This window comes from Rosa rugosa, chromosome 2 (genome assembly GCF_958449725.1).
Source record: "Rosa rugosa chromosome 2, drRosRugo1.1, whole genome shotgun sequence".
Classification (NCBI taxonomy): domain Eukaryota; kingdom Viridiplantae; phylum Streptophyta; class Magnoliopsida; order Rosales; family Rosaceae; genus Rosa; species Rosa rugosa.
In genome coordinates, this window is record NC_084821.1 from 57,502,440 (window position 1) to 57,518,554 (window position 16,115).

A 16,115-nucleotide genomic window follows, 5' to 3' on the forward strand; every position below is an offset into this window, starting at 1 on the left:
TGCTTGCTGGTACATCTGGAAGTGGAGGAATAAGATTATTTTCGATGAGGAGTTTCATTATCCAATTAATCCCAGCAATCTGATCATTGACGCTACTAAGGAGTGGAGCTCAACCACCTCAAAGAATTTAATTCTTGGCCAAAAGACTACTATTATGCTGCATTGGACCATGCCTCCTCTGAACTGGTGCAAGCTGAATATTGATGGCGCAAGAGAGCGGAGTGGAAAGATTGGTGCTAGTGGGGTTCTCAGGGATTCTTCTGGATCTTGGATTTCTGGGTTCACTGCTAATTTAGGTTGTGGCAGTGTTATTCAAGCTGAGGCCTGGGGTTTGTTATTGGGGCTTAGAATGTCTGTCACTGCTCATTGCCAAAAGATCATTATTGAAAGTGACTCTGATATCCTTGTCACTTTAGTGAATCAAGAAGTGGATGAACTGCATCCTTTGAAATCCATTATAAATAGTTGCCAGTACTTGATGCAGAAGTTTGTGAGCTGTGAAGTGAAGCATGTTTTCCGGGAAATTAACATGGTTGCTGACATGCTATCCAAGTGTAGCCTTACTGAGGATTTGGGTGTGCATTTCATGGAGCAACCTCCTCCGCAAGTTATCAATCTCCTTCTTGACGACTTGTGTGAAAGTCCTAAGTTTAGGACCGTAGTCTCTCATATGTAGTTTTTTCTTTTGGGCCCTTTGGGTCCCCATATATCCAAAAAAAAAAAACAGATAATTTATCAAAATGAATAGAGCAGCGAAAGGATTTCCCTTCCCTTTCAAAATGAATAGGCCTCCGTAGTCATCCAAACAAGCCCAAAATGACGACCCCTATTAATAAACCAGGGCGTGCAACAGATGTCATAAACTGTGTCGACAGAGCCAAACGTGAAGAGAGAGAGAAAGAGTGCTTCAGTTTCAGTGAGTGAGAGCCTCGAGCTCGACGATAGAGAAGAGCACAGAGTAGGGAGTTTCCTCGAAGCAAGAAGAGACAAGATAGATTGCGGTGATGGCGGCACGCATGCTGGCAGCTCGACCCTTCAAGCTCGTCTCACATTTGCCTTCCATGCACGCCTCGACTCCTCTCTTTGCTCGCCAGGTAAGCGCCCCCCCCCCCCCCCCCCAGTCATCTCTGATTATGTGTTTTTATATTGGGTTAGAGAGCAAGAGAGCCTCACATTGCAACTTGGGCACCAGTGAGTGAGTGAGTAATGGTCTTTGTATTCCTCTCTCAAAGTCTATACATTTAGATTGTTTTGATTGTGAATGTTGATGGAAAGGTCTGAACTTTGGTCAATTTGAGTTGGGTTTTTGTTGGAAATTGAAGATCAATTCTCTATGTTGATAGAACGTAGAAATAGCGTTCTGGGTTTTATCTTGAAAATTCTGAATGTTTCTAGACCACCCTTTTGGTTGGTGTGTTTGTGATCAGAGGTGGGACGTGTGTGAAAATAATTGTGGTGAAAAGATGGAACTTTTTTTTTTTTTTTTTTTTTTCAATTTGAGTTGGGTTTTGTTAGAAATTGGAGATCAATTTGATTAAGTGAGCAAGTGATGGTCCTTTTTCCCTCTCAAGTCCATTCATTTCTGTGTATGTCTTGAGTGTGTGATTGTTTTGATTGTGAATGCTGATGAAAGGAATGAACTTTTTCTTTTTTTTTTCAATTTGAGTTGGGTTTTGATAGAAATTGAAGGTTGGTTTGAGTAAGGTTGATCAGGTTGGCAATAGTGGTCTGGGTTTTAATTTTGAATTTCTATATGTTTCTAGAACACCCTTTGATTGTTGTGTTTGTGATCAAAGCTGGGTATGTGTGTAAATAATGGGTTGGATTAACTATGGATGTTGCCAGGGTTTTGGAGGTTGATGATATCCACATTTAGATTGGAACCATAAAATGCTAATATACTCTTTATCATGATTCATGACCCTTGTGTTTTTAATCATTCGCACTTCAAAATCCAAAGTTGATTGTTAAAAGGCCACTTGCAAAATGAGCAAACACTTGAGTTTTTCCTCTTTATAGTATTTATTCTTAAATTTTTTTGTCTTAACTCGTACTTGTGGATATAGTGAAATTTGATTGCTGGAATTGGATGTCAGATTAGCATGGACGCAAAAGGCTTTGCTTCTCGGCTTGTTGATGCTGGTCTATTACGTAGTCAGGCCCTTATTGGAGGGAAATGGTCTGATGCATATGACGGGAACACTATAAAGGTATGAATGAAGAACCATTTTCATTTCCTCTAAAAATTTTTATTTTTTATTTTTTAAAGAAAGAAGGAGCACTTCTCTTGATTACAAGATTTGTTATAACTAGATCCCCTCACCAACCTTTTTGCTGCACTTTTGGTCTTCTTCTTTTTCTTTGATCTGAAACGTAATCTTGTCAATTTCCTGATATCACTTCTTTTTCATAACATTGCAGGTTCACAACCCAGCAACTGGTGATGTCATAACAACCGTCCCATGCATGGGTCAAAATGAGACAAATGATGCAATATCCGCAGCCTCCGAGGCATTCAGTTGTATGGGACTTTTGACCTCTCCACATTGTGTTTAAAACTTTAAGTTAGATGTTTGTAGATTTATTTGCTCAATTTAGCATGAACTGAACTATATGGTATTTAGTGTATAATATTTTGTAGATTATTTCTGATCATATTTAACATAGCTTGAGGTTGTGAAAATTTCAGTTACTAATTCAAGTATTTAAACTTTTTGTCTGTATATAGCCTGGAGCAAGGTCACTAATGTGGAAAGGAGCAAATGTTTAAGGAAATGGTATAATTCCTACCCTGGTTCTCTATATCTCATCTTTGTAAAACTATTCATTTGATTTGTTAGTATATTGTAGTAGGGATTCTTCCTAAATGCTATGGAAGCTTACTCAGTATTTTAAGTACAAAGTTAACAGAGGAAGTACTTAACAGACTGTAGTTGTGTTTTTGTCATTATCTGCAGATAATTTTTGGTGATATGATTTGCATTTATTTATTTTTTGAATGGCGTTGTTGCTTGGTACTGCTATTGGATCTTAATGTTTAACTGATCAGAAACCAATTCTCCAGATAAACTTTTCCTTGAATCTATGTGGCAATATTATATACAAAGATAGAGCTTCCCATTTGTCTGGTGTAACATATCAAGATTGATACAATTCTAGTGCTTAGTGCTAAGTGGTGGGAAGTAACTGATTATTTCTCACTTGTGTTAAGATATTAGTATCATTATATAGAACCCAAGCAGTATTTCCCATGAAATTGAATATTAGTATTGTCATATAGTACTCTAGCTGCATTTGTTAGGCAATTCTTGTGCGCTTATATGTTTGTGTTGAATTTGCAATGTTCTTGCTTTCGCATCAAACTCAAAGTTAGACCACCTACCTGAATTAATGTGGTTGATAGTGTTTTGGATATCCAGGCACTAGTTATTGAGTCGTTTGAAGGTGTACTCTGTACTTCCATGTAGTGTGGTTACTCGTTCTTGCTCTCTTGGAGCTCTACTTGTTACTCTTCAATACTGCATTAGGATGCTGGGAAATATCATACAGTTGTTGAAAATCTTTATTCCTTTCCATCTTTTAAGGTACGATCTACTAATTTCCCACAAAGAAGAACTTGGACAACTCATTACCCTGGAGCAAGGGAAACCTTTACAAGAAGCTATGGGTGAGGTATCACATTTCAGACTATATATAAGAAATTTTAGCAATTACCTCTAGCATTGCATTTTACTTACAGTTACCAAGATGTCATGACCTCTGATAGTACAGGTGACCTATGGAGCTGGCTTTATTGAGTTCTTTGCTGAAGAGGCAAAACGTGTATATGGTGATATAATTCCATCGCCTCTGGCCGATCGACGGATGCTTGTTTTAAAGCAGGTGATATTATAGGTTTCTTTGATGGTTTGATGTCCTATACTCCTAATGAGAACTAGTTTATTCAATAATCAACTGTTGGGGAAATATTCAGGGGTTTGATAAATGAATCTTTAATCTAAAAAATGAAAAAGGAAAGAAGACCATTATACATTTTTGTTGATGTTAAACCATCACAAAACACATAAGTACAAGATTCTTTGAGTTGACTATGAAGACCTAGGACAGGTGCCACTATGCATTAGAGGGGGAGGGGGATTCCTCAGTATATACCAATTTTTTTAATTTTTTTTTTCATCAGTTTGATATTATTGTCTCAGTCATATCCTCATGGCATCTAAGACCTCATAGGTTAGAAACCTGATTCCACTGCAAACGGATCTCCCAATTTTTTTTTTTTTTTTTCCCATCAGTTTGATATTATTGTCTCAGTCATATCCTCATGGCATCTAAGACCTCATAGGTTAGAAACCTGATTCCACTGCAAACGGATCTCCCAATTTCAGCCAACAAAGGATAGAAACTTTATGATCATTATTCTTAATAAATCCCTCCAATGCGGAACTGCAGGGTTCTTAAGATTGCTATTATCGATGTTTAGTATAAAGTTTTTGGGTGGAGGGCAGGGGAGTGAATTTGTTTTATGACTTTATCCTCTTGTCTCTGATAAAATTTTCTCTTGCAGCCTGTAGGTGTTGTTGGTGCAATCACTCCCTGGAACTTCCCATTGGCTATGATTACCCGCAAGGTGTTTTTTTTAATAAAACTATTTGATGTTGCAGAATAGCCTTCCGACTTGGTGTATGACTCATTTACAAGATCTCTTCTTATCCCTCTCACTTTATTCAGGTTGGTCCTGCTCTTGCATGTGGCTGTACAGTGGTCATTAAACCCTCTGAACTTACACCCCTCACAGCCTTAGCAGCAGCTGAGCTTGCCCTGCAAGCTGGAATACCGCCGGTAATATTTCTGTCGTTTACGCTTCTTAATTACTTATTAAGTATAAAGTGTAATTACTTATTAAGTATAAAGTGAGTAGATTCTTTATTTGGCCTTGCGGGTAATATTTCTTACCACAGGCTGCTCTTATATCCCTTGGATGATTATTTGTTATCCACATGCTTGATATGTAATTATGGAGTGTCATTAGTCGTTCCGTGCTGGAAATGACTCTAAATTTCTTGCTTTCTGCTACAAGTGTTATGTTCTGTTGAATCATTGTTTAGAGTTTATGAATGGTAATAAAATTAAATGGCTTGGACTGTTGCTTTAGAATTTGAGAGACTACACAGATAAAAGCTTAGGTATTTATAGTTTAAGTATTGCAGTTCAATGAATGGTTGGTGTTGGGAAAAACTTTTGCGATTTTGATTTATTGATCAGAAAGTGGGTTTTTTCATCTTCAATCCCTCGAGATAACGAATAGTTGACTAAATATCCTTTTGGAGACTCGATCATCAATTTCTTTTCAATAATCTGTATGCCAGTTTTTAAATATTGTCCGAAAAGAAAGACCTGGATTAGCAGACATGTCATGGTATATAAACCCACTCTGTTGTTGCTACTTGTTGATCTTAAGTCATTTCTAATGTTGGTTTTCCAATTGTTTATTTTCTCTTGTTGCTCCAGTCATCGGTCATTGCAATGGACCTTTGTTCCCTCTTCCATTTCTAATGCATTTACCCTTTCGATATAGGGTGTGATGAATGTGGTAATGGGAAATGCTTCTGCAATTGGGGACACTTTACTTGCAAGTCCGCAGGTTTTATACATTTTAATACCCATAATGGCAATTTTCCTGTTGAGATGTGTAGTTATAATAAATGTAATACATTAACCATGAGTGCTTTATACAACTCATTCAGGTAAGAAAAATCACTTTCACAGGCTCAACAGCAGTTGGAAAGAAGTTGATGGCTGGTGCAGCTGGGACTGTTAAGAAGGTAAAGATATAGGCTGTAGGACCAGGATATATGCTCTAGAGGCTTGAGGAACCATTATGTGGTTAATTCCTTTTCCTTTTTTTCTTTCTCTTGGTTATTTTAGGTATCTCTTGAACTTGGTGGCAATGCACCCTGCATAGTCTTTGATGATGCAGACCTGGATGTGGCAGTAAAAGGAACTGTAAGTATCTGTATACATCGTAACTGTCTTAGTAGAGATTTCATTTCTATTTTTGGTCCTCTGTATTTCTGGGTTCAAGGATTCTTTCTTTTTGTTACATTCATTGGCTGAATCATGCAAGAGTCTCTTTTCTTTTCTTTTTTTCTTTTCCAGCTTGGAGCAAAGTTCCGTAATACTGGACAGACATGTGTTTGTGCTAATAGGATTATGGTACAAGAAGGTATGATGGAACCACATTCAACTAATAATTTACAACCTTTTTGCTTTCTGTTTTAAACCAATATTGCTGTTGGATTTGTACAATTTTCCTAGTTTAGTGAATGATCTGGTGCTAAGACTATACATTGATGTATATTCCAAAAAAACATTGGAAGCTCTGGTGCTGTTTGATCATCAAGCAGCAGCCACTATCTGGTGGGAAGTGTAGTAAAACATTGTGAAGTTGCTGCAGCCTGCTAATTTAATACAGTCCTTGCTAGAAGAATATGCTTACTGATCTTTGTAACACCAAAATATTTTGAATTTGAAGGACATCATCTTGTATTGTTTTGAATTCGAATGGTAAACTAACTATTGTTGCTGAATATAGTCTTTCTTTGCCTTTTTGAAAGAAAGAAAAAATGTTTATATATGCATACTGGAGTGGGCACTTCTGATGTTGGTGCTGTAGGTTTTGATTATAACACTGAAATTTCTCATGCACATGTAGTTGTGTATACAAAAGTAAGCTTTTGAATAATTGTGGTTTTTTGGCTTAGCAATTTATAGCACTTAATAAAGCTGGTTACTAAGTGCATTTTCATCTGTTTAGGTATCTATGAGAAATTTGTGGATGCTTTTACGAAAGCTGTCCAGAAGCTCCAAGTTGGGCATGGCTTTAGTGAAGGAGTGGCCCAGGTAGTCTCAAGATTCATGCAGTGTCTGTCAAATTTTTGGTGGTTGCGTTTCTAGGTTCCATCACATTCTTGGAGTTGCTGATATAACCTTGAATTATATCTGTTCAACTTATTGTTTTCATTGTCGTGCAGGGTCCTTTAATCAATGAAGCAGCAGTACAAAAGGTTTGTTTTCTTTACCAAATTGTAGTTTTCATCCTCTCTTCATTTTTTTCTCTCTTTTGAATTGGTTTGTGATCCTCCTTTCATTTATTTTTCTTTTTAATTTGTGTATGTTCGTTACAGGTTGAGTCATTTGTCAAAGATGCTACATCAAAGGTTAATATCTACATTTCTATGTAATTTGTTCTGATGGTGGTGCTATAGCCTAAGAACAATTGGTAAAAAAATTTGTTTTGACATTCAACGAGGTTAGAACTTAGAACTAGATCTATTATATGAAAAAGTAATCAACCTTTAAGCACTTCACTGTTATGTTGCTATTCCACCAGTTTTCGCATCAACATGTTTATTCAACATTAATGATTGTTACTTTTCTCAAAACTCAGTCCTGACTTGCTTTCTATTATATTGATCTTTTGAAGGGAGCAAAAGTTGTTCTTGGAGCCAAAAGGCATAGCCTTGGAATGACCTTTTATGAGCCTACAGTTCTCAGGGATGTCAAGAGTGATATGATTATAGCAAGGTACACCCTCGAATACAGTTGTATCATATGTTAGCCATACTTGATTTCCATAACCAAGTTGTCGTATTATTTGATTGTTAAATGAATAAACCTTGACACTCATTATTGTGGATAAGATGATAGCAAGGGTACCTGTGCACTTAACATTTTGTCTTGGTTCAGAGATGAAGTATTTGGACCAGTCGCACCTGTTTTGCGTTTCAAAACTGAGGATGAAGCTCTCCGCATGGCCAATGATACCGATGCAGGTAATCTTTTGAGCTTCCTTTCATGTTCTGATACCTCCATTAAAAACTTGGAGAAAATGATGCCTTATCCATTTAAATCATGTCTTCCTTTGATCTTCACGTGCATGCATATGCAGGGTTAGCTGCTTACATATTTACAAATAATGTACAACGATCATGGCGTGTTGCTGAAGCTCTTGAATATGGACTTGTTGGTGTCAATGAAGGGTTAATTTCAACAGAGGTGGGTCCTACATTGCATCCGCCGACCGTTTCCATTTATTTTTACTCTTCAAATTACAATTTGATTAATGCGTAATTTTCATATCAATGAAGGTGGCTCCTTTTGGAGGTGTCAAGCAGTCTGGTCTTGGACGAGAAGGTTCCAAGTATGGAATGGATGAATATTTGGAAGTAAGTGGACCGAAGGATACTCTTTTCATTATACTTGCAAGAGAGATAAAATTATTAATGTTGATAGCTGTTAGAACCTGTTTACTCCTTGGGTTTACAGAGTAATATAACCTAAAAATCAAAGTACCATTTCATAACTTAGAAGTGCGAGGAAAAGATGCTTGTGTGGTTCCCTTTATACTACATATGCCGGTCCTGATATTCTTATTTCTCCTCTAGTCCTTCATTGATACAGATTTCTTTCAATTATTGTATACCATTCCTACCATATTAATATTGAAGTTAAACTGTATCTATAGACAAGTTCTATGCATGACATGATATCATACAACTTCCACGTGTGATGCTTAGGCAATTCTTAATCCTCTGTTGCAGGTTAAATACGTGTGCCTGGGAAATATGAGCAGCAAGTGATGTGCTTTGTTCCTTGCAAGCTTAAAACACAAGTTGGAACCTGATGTAACCTTTTTGACTCCAAAAATGTGTTGTATTGGAAAATAAGTGTTTTAGCTTTGATGTAATTTTGTGCAAAAAGAATAAGGCTTTAGTGTGCGGAACTGCAAGTTCTTACTGTTAACGTAATTTTGCAAGAACAGAGTGGTTAAATCATGTTTCTGTTACGATTTGTTTTTCTTTCAACGTTTTGCACAACTTGAAGGGTGGTTTTATTTAGACTTTCTAATTTACTATCTAGACCTCTCTTAATTTTTATAAATTTTTATTTACTACCTTACCTCTTTCGAAAACCCTGTCAAGTCATAGGGGAAGAAGAGAATAATATATTCTCGTCTCCTCTTCCTCTCAAATTTCCCAAATTGCATACATCATGAGAAAATCTCTTTTTAAGGTAAGCGCTGATAATCAAACAAAACCAATACAAAAAGAAACATCAAAACTAGTGAAAGATTGTAAATTGTAAAATGTAAATACAATCAATAAGCAGAGTCAGATTCTTGCAAACCCATATATGACATGATGTTGTAAGCTACAGCAGTGGCAGTCCCAGCAAATAACAATTTCAACAACCACTCGTTTTTCTATCGAATTCTTGTTCAAGTAAGAGCTCATCTGTAATTCAAATCAACCTTTCTTCTTTTTACATTACTCAAAATAAGGGCCATGCATATAGTTAAATTTGTTTCTTTTTTCTAAAAGAGGGTAAAACAGGAAATAAATTTTTACAAAAATTAAGAGAGGTCTAAATAGCAAATTTGTAGGTCTGACTAAAACCACCCATGACTTTGCTTAGAGAATTGGTTGGGCCTTTGGTAACTAGCAGTGCACGCTGCATCTATTTTCTTCTGGTCCAAGTCCAAACTCTCAAGTAGATCCCAAAATTTGATCCAACAGTATTCACACATCCAACAAAACTTGCAATCGTGTGCCCTTGTTGCAAACCAACATAAAGGTTTTTATTTATCTAAATTTTTATTTATTCTTATTATTATTTTTATCAAATGATAGAACTTCTGTGCTTGGTCAATTACAATTATAGGAGTTAAGGTGGTTTTGGCAAAAATCCTGCTTCATTAGAGCAAGTGACAAAAAGTAAAACCTCTCATACCTCGGTTCAACCTGTCAGCTATAAGCATTCTTCTAGCCATGGTGGTTCAGTTTCCTCCTTGCATCTTTATAGCAGCTTGATCGCAATCTCGGGACTTTCCTCTATGTAATAGCCTTAATTTTTTTTTTTTTTTTTGGTGGTTCTTGTTGTACCTCCAAATTTAATATTTGGAGCTCTTATCTTTTTTCATTTGTTATTGGATTTTGTCAACTTATATGAAAAGACAAATAAAGATAGAGAGAGAAAAAGGAAAAGAAGAAACATATACTCCTTACCTCCAAGACAAACCTCTAGTCAATTTTTCGTTTTAGTTTCAAAGTATATTCTCACTTCAAGCTCTCATGCGAGAGCTTGGATGTGAGATAATATCTTTCTATTACTTACTATGATGAATTTTTCAGGGTTTGATTGAAGAGGAAAAATTGGACGCATTCAATTTGTCATACTACGCACCAACAACGGATGAGGTGAAAGAGGTGATCGAGGATGAAAGTTATTTTACTTTGCAAAACCTCGAAGCTTTCAGAAATGACTGGGACTCTTATATAAAACAAGCTAACTGGGGCTTTGACAAGAAAGCGAGGGCAGCAATATTGTCCACTAACGTATGAGCTGTGGGAGAGCCTATTCTGGCCAGCCAATTCAGAGGGAAAGCCATGGATGATTTGTTTCGCAGGTTTTATGAAGATGTTCTTAATCACATGGAAAAATAGAAGTGTCAATTTGAAAATACAAGGACAGAATGTGTTTTTCTGGAAAATGGGGATTGCAGTGCACGAATCAATAATTACTGGGCAGCAGAAACCAAAATAGCAAACTGAACACAGATTTTGGTCACGCAGTGAAAACCTCAAATATGAGATTAAAAACACTGCGAGACTCTTACTCTTGAGAGCCCAAAATAAGAATCATCTTATTAAAAAGGATATGTTCTTTTACAAATTTAAATAGCACTCACTCGGCTACAATGTTTAGAGAAAAGCTAACACAAAGTTTGTCTATCTTCTTGAACTCCTTCACTTGAACGATCACACGATCTTGCTCTTCTTTCTTCACAGTCTCTCTACTGATCTCAAGAGAGTTTTTATGCATATGAAAACATGATCAATAACACTCGTACATGGACCAAGTGTATTGACTCTTTGTGAAGACTCCAACTCAAACAAACATGCAAGACTCTATCAATATTCTTGCGTCTCTGGAAGCCTCACCTTTTGCCGTATGTTTTTCCAAGCTATATGAATAGCTGCCGCACCAACCAAAAAAATCATATTTCTACCCTAATTCCACTTCTACAAGGAAGCAAACTTTTGTGTTAAAGATGGCCAATTAAAGACACCAAACCTAGAATATTTAGGAAATCAATTACACCCTTTTACACACAGAAAAATATCTTCAAATAAATAAAAGATATTAAACTCATTAAACTGCAAAGATACTTTCCCGTTTTGTATGGGAATGCCAACACACCAAGTTGATGAAAACTTGTACCTACACAATTCATTAACTTGGTTATCTCGTTAACTAAGAAGCTTTGAATATGAATGTGCTGTAGAGATCTATGTTCCATAGCTTTGTTTATTTTGGTGGATTCTCTGTTATATTATTTCGTTGAATAAATTTTCTTACTGTAGTGTGCAAATAAGAGATGTCCAAATATTAAATTTAGAGGTCCAAATGAAACTGCCTTTTATTTTTTTTCCCCAATGATCGATGTAATTTCATTAAAAGAGTGCTAATTTCATTTTTTTTCTCCCTAACATTTACATTTTTAACCAGTTGTGCCGCTACACGTGATGCCTTTGTGCTCTCCAATTTAATCAATCTGTCCAATTGCTAGTTTTTTTTGTCAATTATTTTATAAATTAAAAACGTGGCTCTAATTAATGGACTCACTTGTATAAATTATATCATAATGATGAGAATTTCAAAATATATTACACAATAATTGGCAAAAAAACTAAGGATTTGCACAAAATCAATTGAAATTGGTAAGTATAGGGGCCACCCAGGATAAAATTAAAAATGCAAAAGCAAAAGTGATTTAGGATATAAAGGTTAAAGAAATAAAATGAAATTTGTCCAAAATAACTCTTTCCCTACTTACATTTAGTTCAGTCATGTGGATAGCCGAAATGACATGCACTAGATACATCTAAGTTTTGGCGTGCCTTACACATGACCTCTATTTAAGTAGGCTTGCTGTGATCAAATTTTTGGGTTGTGAATCAACCGTCCAATGTAACCAGTCGTCTTATGCAACAGAAAACTAGTTACTTGGGCTACGAGCTGGGTTTGGGATTGATACAAGCTTCCCACCTACAACTTCTTTTGGATATGGTTTAGAAAAAGGTCTATGGCTTGCTACCCTTCGTCCGTTAGCTGAGAAAGGAGAGGAAAGATGATGGTGATTTGGCCAACATTTCTACCCCCTAAGATTGACATGAATAAATTGGAATGGACAACAATGAGACAAGTAAAAGTCAGATGACTAGAAAATTCAAAAATAAAAACAAAAATGAAGACAATTTATTTGACAATTTATGTGGTTGCTCCTCTGCTTTTAAAATGTCTAACAATATCATCATGCCTTGGAATTCAATCGATCTAGATGCAAAACAAACACCTTTTCTTTTCTTTGACAGGTTTAGAGAGCTACTCATGACTATCTGGTTTAGTGATATAATTTTTTCTCTTTGAAAGTAAGTTTTGAGTTTAGTCTTGATTTGTGATTTGTGAACATCTATTAGTTATAGTATAACAGGGAAAAAAAAAAAAAAAAAACTTTTGGGAGCTGCTACTACTCAAGAAACACAAGAAGATAATAAAAATTAATTGCATAATTTTCACGATACATGCTAAATTGCAACTAAATGAAAAATTTGTGAACTTTGAATTGATGAAATCTTAGAAGTGACTAAATGACGAAGTTGTGTATTGTGAATTGCAATGGTTTAAATTGCAAACATAATTATCTTAATAAAGAAAACTCCTACGGAGTTCTAATGTTCTCCATACATATCCATTAGTAAATCTCTACTACTATAAAGGGAAGTCAAAATTTAATAAATAATAACATGGGCATGGGGATGGGGATGAGCCTCCTAACTTGACTGGGTTCCAAACCCCATTATTCAAAAAAAAAAAAAAAAAAAAAGGGAAGTCAAAATTTAATAAATAATAACATGGGCATGGGGATGAGCCTCCTAGCTTGACTAGGTTCCAAACCCCATTATTCAAAAAAAAAAAAAAAAAAAAAAGGGAAGTCAAAATTTAGTGTCAAAAGTTTCACCAAATTTTGATTTGCCATAAATTCCCTTTACAATAAAAATAAAAACTCATAATGAAATAATCTCAAAAGGTTATTATGGTAATCTATGAAAACACAAAAAATATAAAATTGAGGAAGTGGGTGAGAAGAAAACTTTCACGTTCTCATCCTTTCAACAATAACATGTGTATGCACGGGTATGAGGCCAGTACTTTTAAAACCACAACAACAACATAAACTATACATTACTCCACAATGACAATTTATATTTTTCATTTAAAAATAATTTGAATTTTGAAATTGAGAAAATATACAGAGATTATTATTATTATTATTTTAATAAAAGGCTGGTGCGGCTGCTCGCAAGTCTTGATTAATGAAACTGTCGAATACAAGGAGGGGGGGACAATGAGCTTAAACCCATTATTACAATAAGCATATATAGAATGTCCTGAAATGATATTAAAAGTCTCTACCAAATAAATGTATTAAACTAGTCACCAATTAGTAAAGAGTGCTCTATTGGCTACTCTATTTGCTTTGACATAGCGGCGACTAATGAAAAGAGAACTCGATTACAACGTAGCATAATTACCAAAAGCATAGCTTTTTTACTATGTTGCCGCCGGAGGATAAATCCAACGACACTTAGTTTCACTCTGCCACTAGGCGGTAGCGACCATTTGACTAAGCAAGGAACTCGCCCCCTACCTATAGAGATCGATTATTTCTAATTATTAGCCAATAAATAAAAACTCATAAATGTATATTCTTCTTTTCTTTAGAAAATTAATAAAATAGTATTACATGCAAGTCACTCTAATCTACACACGATGACCCGATTTCTATAAATAATATACATCCTTGTGGAAAAGTTGTGAATATGACAATGGAATGTCATATATTCCCTATGTTAGATATGCTTTTAAGATCAAACATCATTTCATTTCTTATCTATCACCTCATCCTCTCCCCCACTTCCGCTAGCAAAATTTTCGGCACACGTATATATATGTACGTACATATAAAGGAAACCTAGCCACATCTATCATCATCATCAAATTCCTCTATATCATGACTTGTAGTTCTTCATTGTTCGAGTTGCCATGCACAATACTGAAAACCATGGAAGATTGATGCAATAATACAGATGCAACATGCATTGGGAACTCAGATATGTAGAAAAGAAGGAAGCTTTGTAAAGTATTCAAATTGTTCATAAAGTAGGGTCCCACAAATTCACCTTCTATAAGGAATATATTCATTTTAGAGAATAAATTCCTCTAGATCACATAAAGATGCTTGAAATTCAAGCAAACTTACCCTTAACACTAAGCCACCCAACTTTTCCACTGGCTTTGAATTAAACCCCATTATAATTATCATGAACTAAAAGTTAAATCCCTACTTTGCTTGAATATATTATAAAGGCACAGAGACATTGTGCTAATGTGTGGTCTAAAGAAGCATCTCTCTAATTCTAAATAAAACGCTTTGTTTTCCTCACATTTGGATAGAGAGGTTCCAAAACACAAAGGGTGGTGGGGGAGTGTCAAATCTAGCTAGGGTTTCAAATCATATGTATGCAGCAATGTTTAATTTCCTACGTGCCATCCATGCATTGGCTTGATTTGAACAACTGAGTGGGACCTGGTCAACATCTTTTGTACTGAGCAAGACCAAGTGTGTAACAAGCTTGCTGGGACGGTCGTAAATGTTCTATATCTTAAAAAAATGGAGCTTTGTGTAAGTTATGGAGTTTCAGATCTTTGGGAGAAGAATCTCCCTTTAATTGTCAAAGAAGGAAGCATCTATTCCCAGATGGATTTTTGGGTAAATTACACATACCAAAACATATATGCATTTTTCAAATCACGTATTGTACATGTAGATTTGCATCATCTCTAAGTACCTTTGACGTTTGTATAAATTTTTTTTTTCAGTGAGCAAAATACAACAAACATACAAACTACAATCTGGACATTCATTTATATAACTTTGGATAACAGATTATATAACATCTGTGGCTTATTCATTAATAAAAGCTTTCCGGGTTTAGTAAATACCGGGGTTGATGAAATCTTTCATTCTCATTTTCATAGCAAATTGTAGAGTGCTACCTCTTAGATCGCAGTCGAGTTTTAGTTCTGTACTCATTTCTGTTTGTTTTAATTTGACCAATGTAGTACTGGTTGTGAACTAGTTTATGAATGTAAACCTATATACCCTAATGTATATTTTCCTTTTACAGTACGTATTTTAAGCTACTATATATGTAGGATTTTCCAAAGGAAACAAAAGAAAAATTCAACAAAGGGAGGCCGATGTATGAGCCGAAGCAAAACTAGATTGGCAGAAACCTACAAAAACAATCATTTTCATTTTCAATGGTTTTCTAAGAATTCTAGCCAGTATACTCGATCATTGTGTTCTTACATTCTTTACTAGAGTGAGTGGGGGATAGCTTGTGGCAGTCTATGGGTTTTGACCTTACTACTTGAGTAGTTTTTGTTTGTTTCGATTTGGATTGGAGTACAAATGCATGGCAGAGCAGTCTTCAATTCCACAAAAGTGATGAGGGATTAAGGCCCAGCAAAGCTTTAGAGAAGAAGTAAGGCTAAGGTCCCCTACACTCCTGTCATCAAAAGCTCCACATTACAATTCCCTTTATGCAGTGATGTTCACCTCCTCATATATTACCAACCACAGACCCTAAAGTTGTTGTGGTTCCATATTATGTTGTTTTTTAGTGCTTTCTCTTCCATGATAGAAAAGACATCGAAATTTCGTTATGATTCTTAATCTTGTTTCTTGATAATATTTGATACTCTCCCAAAAATGTAATCAACAACTCCGCTGATAGTCTTTGATCTCAATTTTGAAGTGTGAAGAACTTTATCTCCAGTCCTAGCCTCCCTCAATGTGGGGTTATGACTTTGGGTGCCATTGTTTGAGGGTCTCATTTACTTTTGGTTCGATATACTAAACCCCACACAGTTAGACAGTAAACCCCAAAAATGACAACATTTTGATCGTACAAGAACAACTAAACAAA

The 16,115-nt window shown here is 35.6% G+C and overlaps 1 protein-coding gene across 1 annotated transcript; it reads left to right on the plus strand.

Moving 5' to 3' along the window:
- Positions 1-854: 854 nt before the first annotated feature.
- Positions 855-8,916, plus strand: LOC133728725 (succinate-semialdehyde dehydrogenase, mitochondrial). The gene is made up of 20 exons (XM_062156156.1): positions 855-1,094; positions 2,097-2,210; positions 2,422-2,521; positions 2,729-2,777; positions 3,585-3,672; positions 3,772-3,882; positions 4,565-4,627; positions 4,729-4,839; positions 5,576-5,641; positions 5,745-5,822; positions 5,926-6,003; positions 6,157-6,223; positions 6,815-6,900; positions 7,032-7,064; positions 7,185-7,217; positions 7,484-7,584; positions 7,747-7,832; positions 7,949-8,055; positions 8,148-8,225; positions 8,601-8,916. The coding sequence occupies exons 1-20, from the start codon at positions 1,005-1,007 to the stop codon at positions 8,637-8,639; spliced, it is 1,578 nt and encodes a 525-aa protein (XP_062012140.1). The 5' UTR covers positions 855-1,004; the 3' UTR covers positions 8,640-8,916.
- Positions 8,917-16,115: the final 7,199 nt, after the last annotated feature.